Consider the following 13,516-nt stretch of genomic DNA (forward strand, 5'->3'; position numbering starts at 1 on the left):
TTTTTTATATCAATCCTATCCGATATACGTCTTTTCTCGATTTCTCGCACTTAGGAACATGCATGTCCACAGAGGTAGGAACAAGGTACGAAACGTGGTTTTCTCCACACTGAAGAAGGGTCATATACCCGAAACGTCTGTGTTTTTTTCAAAACCATTTTTGACACTTTTTGATATTTATTTTTTATATCAATCCTATCGGATATATGACCTTTTTTCTCGATTTCTCGCGCTTAGGAACATATGTCATTTCTCGTGTATATTGGATATACCCCTAAACTGTAGCTTAATTTGCAGATCTCAGTACATAGTTTCTTCTCAAATGTTGACTTGGTATTAAAAGTGTAATAGGAAAAAGTTTCAAAACATGGAGGGGTTGTTAATCATGTCTGGTATAGAAGGGGGTAAGATTTTTTCAATGTACAGATCTCTCCAAGATCTGTTTGGTGTCCAAATTTGATACAAATTGACCCAATATTGAGCACGTAATGTCATATAACACTCTTAGGAGTGAGAGGGTTGAACTAAACTGAATTGGATGGTCCAATTGACTTGGATGCATCAATTGACTTGGATGTAATCATTCCTTTTATAAAACATAAAAACGACTCTAGCTTATGCAATCAGCATCTGGAAACCTTGCTTTTCTATTTATTTTGTGTCAAACTTTGTCGAAAATGGATCATAACTTGGTTATTTAGCAGAATGGACCATTCTTGGGATGGATGTTTAAAACAGACTAGACTTTACGTGAAGTATTTTTTATTAACGTATTATACCCATTATTATTTATTACTTAATCATGTTGATTACATTTTCTCAAACGCAACATGTATTGAACATAAAAGTTCAAAACATCTTGGTCTTGCACAAGAAATATGCGGCATGACAGTTCAATAGTTTTTGGGTTTTCATCAAGCAGTATCACTATTTCTTAATCGAAAAACGCAGTTAGCCATCCGGTAGTAGAAACAAGAAGTATCATTTTTAACAGATCACGACTGCTAGCAATCTAGTGACAGAAAAATGTAAAGAATACCTTTCACAGAAAACATGTTCAAATTGTTGATTAAACATTATTAGATATAAATTAGGAGAACTAAAGTGACTATGACGTTTTGTTGAAATATAACTATGGAGTACTATTTGGCTTTTACGTTTTGCTGGTGCTAATAGTTTGCGGCATGGGAATGAACATACTAAATGAAGACAAAGTATGACAAGTGTCCGATTGCAATGTTTCCTTTCAATCCCTACAACTGAAGATAGCCAACCTTGCATACCAGCTCTCTCAAGTGCAAAATTTACTTTTGAATCCATAACACTTTGGCGTTGGATCCCAATTGTACAATTTCACCTTAAAAGAATAAACTGCAAGTCTGCAATATAGTTATAATCCGAACTCTAACAAGGCGAGTGTATCATATATTCTCATTCATTTATTCACCATCATCAGGTATATTGCGAACTCACAATGGCCTATCTAGGACATTGGCTTGGTAGCTCAATGGCTAGGGCACTGCACAGGTAATCGCAGAGGTCCGGGTTCGAGCTCTGTGTCAAGCCTGAATTTTTTTTCAGGTTTCTTTTCAACTGCTTAAGTTGATGACAAAACTGCAAAGATCACAAATTTCACAAAAGTTTGCAATAGTTACACAGAAAAGGGATTAGATACACTCGCCTTCTTAGAGTTCGGATTATAACTATAATTAAATATATTGCATATCGGAAAAGAAAAAAACAACCCAGCTTTTAAATTTGCATTTTCCTCAGCATCCCCCAGCACAATTGGAGCTGGCACATTATCCAATGCATAATGTACCAGCACGCATATAGAACCCTCTGGGATGGGTTTCCCGTGCACTACTGTTCTTTGTGGCTGCGGAACGACAATGGCCTTTACCACTCTATCTACAACATAGGCTACAAGTTTCTCTTGTGATGGGACCACGTTAGACAGAGTGGCTGGACAATCTAGTGGAATGGGATCTTGTGATGAAGTGTTACTAGGAGAAATAAATGAACGTGGGCGTTTTGTCATTATACACGGGTGTTTAGACAGATCAGAGGAATGTATACGTTTATTTTGTGCATGAGAGTTACATTGTGAAGAGGAATAAGCTGATGTGGAAGGAGTATCTCGTGTAGATGGCGCAAAAGAGTTAGACTGTGTACAAGGATTAGATAGTGCGGAAGGTTTATATAGTATTGCCGGGTTAGATGATGAGCAAGGGTTAGCTTGTGTAAATGGGTTAGATGACACAGAAGGGATAGGTTGTGTGTGTGGGTTAGATTGTGTACGTGGGTTAGATGTGGAAGGGTTATATGATGAACCATTATGTGGTGGTGGTGCCGGTGGTGCTGCTGTTGGTGGTGCTGGTGTTGCTGCTGCTGGTGCCGGTGGTACTGCTGTTGGTGGTGCTGGTGGTGCTGATGGTGTTGCTGCTGGTGGTGGTGCTGGTGTTGCTGCTGTTGGTGCTGCTGCTGGTACTACTGGTGCTGCTGGCACTGCTGGTGATGTCCCTGGCACTGTTTCTGGTGCCGATACAGTGCCAGTAGCCTTAGTTGCACTGGGTGGTAGTAATTGTGATGAACTGACATCTGCCAATCGTTGTTGCTCTATTATTGGAAAAAAAAAAACATAACACAACTACTGGTGAGTTATGATTCCCATACATTGAGTACAACACTAGAAAACATAGGCTGCCAACATCATCAGAATTCATACAAAGAATGAAACAACTGTTTTCTTGTCAGTTGAATAAATTTTGATCAGGCTCGGTTATTGACCAGGGATAGTTACTGCATTTTCATTAATTCACTCTCTGATCCCTCTGTGTATTAATTAGCCCAACACCCTAGCTGCTACTCAGCGCCTTGTAAATACACTGCTCTTACTGCTTAATTGCAGTTGGTGGCTACCTGGAAGTATGTAAAAATAGCATTTGTAATGATTATGTTGAACAAGAATATGAATGTGCCAGCTAGTGCCTTTACATCGTAGCATGTAACTAAGAAATATCAAGAAAAATCCTTCCATCTTTTTAGCCCTCCCACTTTCTCCCCTGTCTTGTCTTCTTGTGAGGATATGATCAATCTAGAAGTCCACCACTAGAGAGCTAATAGTATGAGGATCAAGGTATTTGTCAACATGTTTGTATGAACACGTAAATTTTTACATGTAATATACTTTAAGGGTTAGCATTGATGGCCACGGTAGGCACGGATTTTAAGATTGAAGGGAAATATAAAATTCTCTTTCATGTTAACCCTAACCCTACCGCTAACCTGGCCTACCTCACAAAATATCCCGCAGATAATCAAACTTGACAGTCTACAATGACAACAATTTCCTAGGTCCCTCTGAATGAAGGACGTACGTAAGTGTTTGCATGTGCAAACATCATCATCGTGATCATGATCACCACCACCACCACCATCATAATCATCATCATCACCTATGTGAGGCTTGGTAAGGCAATACAGAAAATTAAAATATACTATTGGGATTGTGATAACTTGAAGATATGTACCTGTTATAAAACCCTCAAAGACTTTAAGGGCCATTTTCCCTGCTTTTGATACAGTCTCTTTACTGGAACCAACAGACGTTTTGCCAATCCCAGGTGTGCCATACGTCATCACCGTGTCGCCACTTGCATGTTTGTGGTAATAAAAAACCACCACATCCCATCCATGCTTTCTCCACAGTATATTTGCCTACCAAAAATACGAAATTAAAAATAAATTAATAAATAATGAGTGCCACGTGTCTTGGTATCTTTCATGTAAAGTGTAACAGTTTGACAGCTATTTGTTACAGTGAGGAACTACACAATAGGCATCGCCCATTAATGGCAATGTAACCAGGAATTTCCTCAATGCAAGAGTTACATAGCTGTGTAAAACTTCTGAGACTATAGCAAACGATTTAAATGCTTGTAACTAATAAATGCCCCTGTAGAATTGATTGTTAATAATTATCATATCACTGTAAGGCCCTGTGCACGCTTTCTAAATCAAAACAACTAATTAAAAAAATGCCTGTATGAGGGCCGTATGCCTTAACGCAAGCAGGGCCAGAAAAAGCCATACTACCCTAGTAGGAATGATAGCCAGGAAACCAGACATTTCGAGAAAGGTCTGTCTGGGAACCACCAGACAGATTGTGGTCAAAACATAAAGGTGAAAGGGTAGAGAATTCCTACACTATTTAAATGAGTCCCCCACCCCCTTAATAAGAGCTAACATCAAAAAGATTTAAAATACAGATGTAACAAGACAGCTTGTACACAGTATCTGTTGTTGAATAAATATATCAGTGCAGTGAACCAGCAACAAAGTCCTGGTTCTTTAGAAAGTGTATTCATGGTAGTTTCCATTATGTGATAGGCCAGAATGCTGGGGGTAAGCTTTCAGTTTTGTTGATGTTATTGTTGTTGTTGATACTACTTGTATATAACTTTGCACTGCATCTGAGAAGGCAGCCTTGCTTTTAATCAATTCATGTGAGGCTTTACCTCAGAAAAATTTCAATGTCAGACTAAATTTCAGATGACAGAGATGCAGATCAGGGCCCAGTTGCTCAAAGCATGGTTAGCACTAACCCGGGTTAAATATCATGACAACCTATAGGTTTTAATACCTTTTAACCAATTGTTAGTGCTAACCATGCTTAAAGCAACTCAGCCCAGACTGTCAAAATAATATTCTCTGTCCCTGAAAAAAAAAGTTGTCCTTCTAATCAATGTTATGAATTTCTTGGGTTTTAACAAGGCAGTCTCTTGTTGGTAAGAGACATGCCAGAGTAAACAGCCTAGAGCTACATCTAAGACCTCTTTACTACCCTAGTAGGAATGATAGCCAGGAAACCAGACATTTCGAGAAAGGTCTGTCTGGGAACCACCAGACAGATTGTGGTCAAAACATAAAGGTGAAAGGGTAGAGAATTCCTACACCATTTAAATGAGTCCCCCACCCCCTTAATAAGAGCTAACATCAAAAAGATTTAAAATACTTTTTACACTTTAAAATACACTTACTAGGTCTAATAGACCTAACAGTCTAGACTTTGGAGGAAACTTACTAAAACCGTATGGGAATTTATTCACTTCCCCAGGCAAAATGGCTGTACACATACAAAGTTTTTTGGAGAAATTTTATAGCCATCCATTCGGGAAAGACTTGATCAACAACTCCATGGAGAAATTTGTGGTAAAAATGACAAAAAGCAGCAAAATGTTTGGTCCTATATGCCTTGCGACATCTTCTGAATATCGGGATATTTTCTTGCACATGGAGGACAGATTAATTACTACTGTTTAGCGACAGAATTAATATTCCCAACAGCTTTGTGGAGTGAGGGATCAGAGACATTCTTAGTTTGAGGCACAAGTCTTTACACTCACTCTTTTCTCCAGATGCCCTCTTTGTTGGGTAGGGTTAGTTTTTCCCATGTTGTCAATTGCTTCCCAGTCAAATTCCTCGGCCTTAAAGTATCCGCCACAGTGTACACATTTCTTACACGCAGCAGGGCAGGTGTTATTGCAGCTGCTGCATCTCTGTAAGCAATCAAAATATTGTTTCTAAATATCATCACATGTGTTAATTAATTTCAATTCCTTGGAAGATCTACAGCTCCAACCTTAATCTCAATGTGTTGATGGTAACTCAAGGTTATAGTGCAGGGGTCCACCAAACTACACTTAAGCTCGGTCCATAGTTCCAGGCTAGAGTTGACATTCTTAGAGAAATTCCATAGGAGTACAGGGATACAAAGCATACCTTCAAATAATATAACATACTCCTGCTCATGGTGCATTACATATTTTAAACAGCGACTACAGAAAATGTAAAATGACAAGTTTGCCTGATCAAATGGTAAAAATGTACCTTTTTCCCTCTTGAGGTAGGTGCAAGTGCAATATTGGTCTCATCCACCTCCAAATTCTCATCCTGGCTGCTCTCCTGTCTGATATCTAGGTAATTAATTTGGAAATAACAAGGTACTCAAAATAATGACTATATAAAGGGCAAAGACTTGTGCCTATAATTAGATATAGTCATGATAATGAAGATGTTTCATTAATACCAAGATCGAACTTATATAAAATTGTACAAATTAGACCATAATTAGTATTTGTGCCTGAAAACTATTAAATCTAAAGCCAACTTGGTAAAATGGCAATGATAGTATAAATAATAAGTGCAACTCACTCTCTTTTGATCATCAACTATCGCACACTATCGTCCACTATCATGAACTATCACAAATGTTGAGTGCGTTCAATCATTTGTTTGACCACACACACATTATAGTTCATGATAGCTGATACTTATAAGTTCTGAACTATTATTGATGATCATGTGCCGGCCGTTTGACAGGACTTAAGGGAAAAAGTTGTTGCTTTCAGCTGGATTTGCAGTGTGAGATGTCCACAAGAGTTAAACTGTCAACTGTAAACATGCAAAATTGTAGGGCGATGAAACGCCAAATGACAAGTCAAGGCACTTACGGCACACAGACCTCACTGCAGTTTGCCCAGCTGCCACGACCAAATGATTTTCCATCTGACCCTCTCATGATCACTCGGTAAATAAGTACATTTGACTCCCCCCCCCCCCCCCCCCTTATGTAAGCTATTTAAGCTGCACAAAGGGTATGGTTTTTTAGCAGTTTAATATGGTCTGAAAATGAACACAGATTTTGACCATTTTGGTCTTACAATGGGTATGGTTTTCAAGGGAACCATGAGAGTGTGTATACATATTTATATTTTCAACTCCAAAGGAACCAAAATATATAATTTGAGCTTAATTTTGTTAATTCCTTTGTTGGTTTTGTTGGCCTTCACACCTGTCAACTTCCGTCAGGCCATCGGAATGAGCACACGCTTGCCTGAGAGTGAGTAAGACTAGTGGTATTTGTTAGCATGCACGCATGGTGAGGCTTGTCATTGCCTCATGGAGATGGCGTAAGCATGTCATGTGTTTTATGTGCCAGTGTGTGCCGTTGGGCTAGTTTCAAGTATTCTCCCCCCCCCCTCCCCCCTCCCTCTCCCTTCTTTGCACTCACTTGTCAGTGTGACGGGTGCCTGTGTGGGGGCTCATCAGGCTGGATGGCGGGGTTGTGCCAGCCATGGGGGTGTTATCAAATCTAGGAGCTGGCTGCTGATAGTGGAAGCCTCTGGATATTTCAGGCACCCAACCTGCATTAAGCTACACAGTTGTTAATCGCCCATTGAGCTAGTCAAAATACGTATACAGCACAACTTGTAATACTATATAGAGCTGAGGATATTACACGGTCGGTGGAACAAAGAAATGAATTAATTATCTCCAAGTGGTAATTAATATTGTTTTTAATACAAGAAAATAAAATTCATATCTTCACGCCGAATTGTAATGTTCATTTCACTATATATACAACACGAACATTTTTGGAAAATTGTATGGGTCATACAAATGTTTACAAACATTTTTGACATTTTCTGAAGATTGCCAAACATTTCTGAAGATCACAATAATCTGAAAATGAATCAACCAAACACCAAAAGTGTTAAACTCCTTCACCAGCTCACACCAGTGGTTATGACATCATTGACAGTACTTACAAGGAAATGGCAAAAAGGCATCATCTATTTTCAGACGATATTTTTTTCACATTTTAAAACAATTCATTTTGTAATTGGCGCTATATGCGGTGATTCATCCAAAGAATTTTTGACACAAATTATGTTGTTGTGAGTCGTTTTCATTATGAGCCAAATTCGAAAGATAACTTTTAACGCTTTCTAGCCAAATTTCACGACAGACAGTTGCCTTTAGAACCCCCAACAAAGCTTTATGCAGTGGAATTTCGACTTGAAAGACTTTGAACTCCTGCAGTTTTGATTCCAGGCAGCCAGTCTATACATCAGTCTACGTCTACACAAAGTTTGACTTTTCTCTTGAAAACATATTAATAAAATTACTGATTTAATCCTGAAGTAACCCACCCTACTGGACTATAGGCTTGTAATTCTAAGTCCAATTTCTCCACCCCTCCCCGCTTTAATAGTCTAAGAGGTTTGACAAAAAAATGTTAAGAATTTCCTTCCATGGTGATAAATAGAGGATATTACATGGCGGTGCGAAGATATGAATTTTATTTTCGAGTGGTAGAAACAATATTTTACGAACGAGTGCAGCGAGTAAAATATTGTTTTTAACATGACAAAATAAAATTCATATCTTTAAGCTGCCGTGTAATGTTTCTTTTTATTGTATAGACAAAACAAATTAGAAGAATTCAGCAATTTTCAGAAGATATATATCTTATTAGACGGTTTAGTGTGTAGTATCGCGGGATATTTTTATGAGTCACACTGTATTTTGGCGAGCCCACTTGGGGCGAGTCAAAATACAAGAGACGAGTAAAAATGTCCTGCGATACTACACACTAAACCGTCTAATAAGTGATCAATTTATTATTCAACTTACCCAGCTAGCGCCTAAAAACGAGAAAACGTAGCGCAAGGGAATGCGTTACACGAGAACGTGACTGAGGGACGCGCCACGAGTTTTCCCACGCTTTATTTGACGCGCTTGTTGATTGGTCAAAAGAGAGAAGCTCGCCAAACTGGTTTTCTCTGACAACTGAGCAAGGCAGCATGAGTTACTTCAAACTTGCACAAAGATGGATTACAAATTAGACAAATTTTAACATTTCCAAGGCACAAACATAACTTGGGAATTCAATTTGTCAACGTTGAATGTCAACTTCACTAGTGAACTGAATCGATCAAACCAGAAGCGGTGCAAAAGGCAAAATGTTCGCACAAATCCAAGGATTTTCATTGAACATCTTGTCGTCAAGAACTGGCGGATCATGCATCGTGTCCAACGCCTTCAACCGTATGACAATTCTTCTTTGCTTTGCTTCGGTTGAAGCTTAGGTGAAGTTCATACAGAAAAGCTCAGTTTCGTGTCCCGATTGCTGGTAGAGCTCGAGAGGGCGGACATAAAGCTGTTATTGTCTTACGGTGAACAGAGTGATTCGTCTGTCTAATTGCCGGCGGCACGTCGTAAAACCACTCCAGGAACACAGAACAGCCAGGAACAACCAAAATAAGGTTAGCTTAGCTTCTTTGGGGTTAGTGTTAGCACTGGTTAATAGTTTTTAAAGGTGTTTCAGGCTGTTCCGATCCGTTTTCCTGTTCTCAATGCATTCCTTCGCCGACTAACACCAGCGTTTTGGTTTTGTTTTCTTTGTTGTATTTTAATTTACATTCCTATTTTCCTCAATAAATACAGAAACATTTTCGTTTCAAAGAGGTCACAATTTGGCACAGATTCTACCTTTTCTTTTTTCTTTTTGTTTTGACTGGACTCGACTTTCACGTCAGCCAACCTGTCAAACAGGTTTTCTACTGTCAAATAACTAACTGTACGAATAACTAACTATCGAATATCGCTGGATATTTGTACTCGTTTCGAGGGTCATTTTGCTATATATTCACTGCAGTTGGATAATAAACAGCGATACTACACACCAAAATATCTAATAATAATCGTAATTTAGCTTTCCATATGTTTCTTTAAATTGTAAAAGTTTACAGAATTTATCGGAGTGAGTGAGTGAGTGAGTGAGTGAGTGAAAGGATGCCCGCATAATCTTGTTTCAGGATGTTTCACAAGATAAAAATGACCTCATGCTTTAATTCAGCTTTTAGAATGAATATCCTAAAATGGAAACCAGGAGAAGGGGTGATAAGCTTCTGATAAAATCAAACACACACTAACAACATGAAAACCGTTCCAGTACGTTGAAGTCTGATCTAAAAAACTCTAAAACCATGTGGGATTTTTCTGTAAACATTGAAAACACCCAAACCAAAGTGGTCCACAAGTCGGTCAAAAACGGCCCACAAATCGGTGAACGAATATTTCCCTCTCTGTAAAACACGTAAAGGTATAGTCTGTAACCCCTGCAGGCGATGGGGCTAAATAAAACGTCCTAACGCACCAACGCACCAAAATGCGACATAATTCATGCTGAATAAGTTCATAATCATCGAGCGGCAGCAGTACACTCACGTATACAATAAGCCTTTTGCCCTTTGCAGGAAAGAATCATTGATCCGATCCTCTAAGCTGAATAACATGCAGTCATGCAGTGTACTGCATAAGTTGAATATAAAAGAGATAAAAGTGCACCTTTCGTAATGCTTCACGAGGCACTATTCTTATTCAATGAGACGCAAATAAGCAACAAGTGGACGGGTATATATTGTGCCGTTCATCCAAGCATTTCGGAATTAATTCTGTTATAAAGAACCATACATGATGATGGGGTACAAACATTGAAATATTCTTACCAGATATTTCCTGATCGCTCATAATGACGAAAAAAAAGACCACTGTTCCTCTGCGTCGACCGTCGAATTACTCGATTGAGTCGTCGTTCCATATTCCAAGTGAACAGCGGTCCTACTGTATAATAACCCTACTTAAAGTACCTACCATATCCATAAATTCAAGTGCCTTTTATCAATTTAGGCTATTCACCTCTTAGTCAAAGAGAGGAGTTAAAACGCTCGTTTCAGAATAATGACGCAAATAATGAACTATTAGACTTAAGTAGTACAGTTGTATATTTTAGCTTGTGAATTTTCCCCTTGATTTCTTGTATACTTGGATCAGCAAAATCGGCACTTCTTGAAAAGAAATAAAAACGCTCTTATTTTTCTTCATCATTACAATAGACGTGCATTGACTTAACTATCACCAACACATTTAGCGCGCCTGTAAATGGAAATTCTCATACTATACTTTATAAAGCGCATTATTTTCTTAACCTGCTAGGCAACATGTATGAAATACATGTACCTCTGAAACAAGCCGATTAGGATTCAAGAGAAATAGTGTTATGTGTTTGCGCCATATCAAGCAAAGATTAGCTAAACAGTTCGTTATAATTACTATCAAAGCCGCTTCACTTACCGAAAGTAATAAGGTGCGCTGAAATAAAAGAACACCATCTTTTGGTCTTTTAATGAATGTTTTTTTTTAAAGGACATACAGCAGGTATAGGGGATATAATTTCCTTGAAACCAATCCACAGCAATCTCCGACCATTCAGCTGGTCACGTTATAATTGCAATTTTGCACGTTCTAGCTTCTTGTAATGGAAGCATTGCGTTCATGCATTGCCTCAACCACACTCGAATCTCCAGCACTAACGCTGCGCATCTCAAAATGACATCAAGTGCTTGCACCTTACGCAACTTATTTTTCAGTATTTCCTTTGGTTATTTAGGAAAGCCTTTACTTCTCTCTTTTTTTTTCTTTTTATTTTATTTGCTAATCATTATTGTACTCTGTTGGGTACAATTATCAGTTGTTGTTGTTGTTGTTTATAACGGTTTTTTCAGCTTTGCCAAAGCTAGGGCAAAATCCATGTCATGTTGCGTCTTTCCATCATACCTAAATATACAAAAGATGTAGTGTCGTTGGAATAACAAGATGTCTCCGATTATGGGAGTATCAAGCGTTCATATCCCACAGTTTGTAATTGCCATTTTAAAATGAATGAATTTATACTCTATGTAAACCTCTGAACAGATCTGGTGAATTAAGTGCCGTATGTATGTCTCGTTGGGTAGTCTTTTTTACCCTTTTTACCCCTGCTTTTACCTCCGGAACCCTAGGAGTAACATTAATCGTTTATGTTTACAAAAGGCGATAACGCACACAAATCAGCCATTTCAAAATGGCCGTTAGAAACATTCACAGAGGTTACATATTCTGCGTAATCAACGGCGTCAAGTGAAAGGGAGAAGTCACGCCTGCTCATAATCGGTGTCGATGGACAAATGGTCAGTAATGGACAGAACGCTGACATACAGTTCACTAAGGAGATCGAAGAAAATGGTTTAATACGTTTTCTGGACTGCTTAGTTACCCTTAGAGCAAACGCCACTCAACCGTTGCCTACAACTACCCGCACCATATAAACGACTCATGACTAACAACATCAACGAAACAGACAAACAATAGACATTTTACCAACAATAGACCCACAGACTTCTGACTAACAAGAGACAAATCAAAATGCAACAATCACTTTTTACAGTCTTAAAATCATTTTTAATGGGCAAGACGAAAACCTCGGTTAACTTTTAATCGTGGATTAGCGCTAATCGGCTTACGAACAACCCAGTCCAGGGTAGCATCTGCGCCATGGTGAAGAACGGCATATGCCTGGAACTGACTTGGAAATCTTCAGTTACCTATCAGAGAACTTCGAACTGGAGACTTCAATACGAAACTCGGAAAGAAACTCAAAATTCTCCCATAAATAAGGGTCAATAAGAAGAAACACCCGCTCAGTATATTCCCCCCTCCACATTAGTTCCCGGTACTTCCGTTTACTGAGCCCGTAATTAAAGGGGGAAAAAAGAGAACAGAAGATTAAAATGAAAGATAAAATAACAGGTACGACACCATACGTGGATTTTTAAACTCAAAAACTGTTTTTCAGTTAGGGTTTAGTTCTCTGGGGGAAGGAAACTTAGCTCAGTTTAGCTGTATTCACGCGCTACCGGAAGTGATCTTTGTGTCACGCTAATCACAAACGGCATCAAATGAAAACGACCGTGCCATGTGCTGATTTAACCTGCAGATAAGCATAACTAACGGATTTTCAGCAGTGTTACAGCTGTAAATGGGGTTCAAGAATCATAAAATCGAGCAAAGGAAACGAATACGCTCCTGTTTAATGGTGAGACAATCATTCAGAGTATTCCAGTTCTATAATTAGTTCCTTCAGGATTCGATTATGGATAGTATATTCCTTAGTAGAAATGCAAATAATCCTGTCGTTTTATAACATAACTTTACAGTTAAACAGTAAAGAAAGTGAGGTAAGCCCTCTGTCATTGAGTAGATAAAACAAATACTAATTACAGCACGTAGAGTACAAAGCTCTTTTTCTATTTTCGGATAAATTTAATTAAACCGATTAATTGCCTGTGCGGTAAGTGAATACGTAGTTGTTGTGTTTCAACCCTATAAATCGACTCAGAAAGCTAGAGGATGTCTTGAAGATGAGCCATTAATCTTTTGAAATATTTTTTTGACGTAGATAGCAAGAGTATAATAGTTAATTTGGTGAGTTTGACAGGAAGTTTGTATAGTGCGACATCAACGTTTATGACGGGCGCTTAAAATATGTCGGCAAAATTCATCCTGTAGATCGAGTCCCACGGTGGATCGGTTTCTAATATTTATTACTTTCAAAATTTGAAATGATGACGTGGTATTGTAAAGGAACTGAAATATTAAATACCTGCCTTCGAGATTTGTCGTCGAGAACAAAAAAACGTTAACTTTAGATGAGTGGATAGTTTTAGTAAGTGATTTGTGTGACGGTCAGTCGTGACAGCGAGCCATCGAACTAGTCAAAATACCCTGCACACTTTTTATTCTGGATACTTCGCTTTTCGCGGGCCAAAAAAGGCACTTCAGGAGCGTG

At 38.5% G+C, this 13,516-nt stretch overlaps 1 protein-coding gene across 2 annotated transcripts; it reads right to left on the reverse strand.

Annotated features, from left to right (window-relative positions):
* Nucleotides 1–745: 745 nt before the first annotated feature.
* Nucleotides 746–10,424, reverse strand: LOC146466767 (uncharacterized). 2 transcript variants are annotated; one of them, XM_085126614.1, is made up of 5 exons: nucleotides 10,359–10,424; nucleotides 5,893–5,978; nucleotides 5,409–5,561; nucleotides 3,534–3,720; nucleotides 746–2,619 (listed from the first exon to the last, which is right to left on the reverse strand). In XM_085126614.1, exons 1-5 carry the CDS (start codon nucleotides 10,378–10,380, stop codon nucleotides 1,652–1,654), a joined length of 1,416 nt encoding a protein of 471 aa, XP_084982740.1. In that variant the 5' UTR covers nucleotides 10,381–10,424; the 3' UTR covers nucleotides 746–1,651. The 2 variants fall into 2 exon arrangements, with proteins under 2 accessions (XP_084982740.1, XP_084982741.1); XM_085126615.1 differs by lacking the exon at nucleotides 10,359–10,424 and adding an exon at nucleotides 7,076–9,102.
* Nucleotides 10,425–13,516: the final 3,092 nt, after the last annotated feature.

Source organism: Pavona decussata, unplaced genomic scaffold, assembly GCF_977016875.1.
Source record: "Pavona decussata unplaced genomic scaffold, jaPavDecu1.1 SCAFFOLD_140, whole genome shotgun sequence".
Classification (NCBI taxonomy): Eukaryota; Metazoa; Cnidaria; class Anthozoa; order Scleractinia; family Agariciidae; genus Pavona; species Pavona decussata.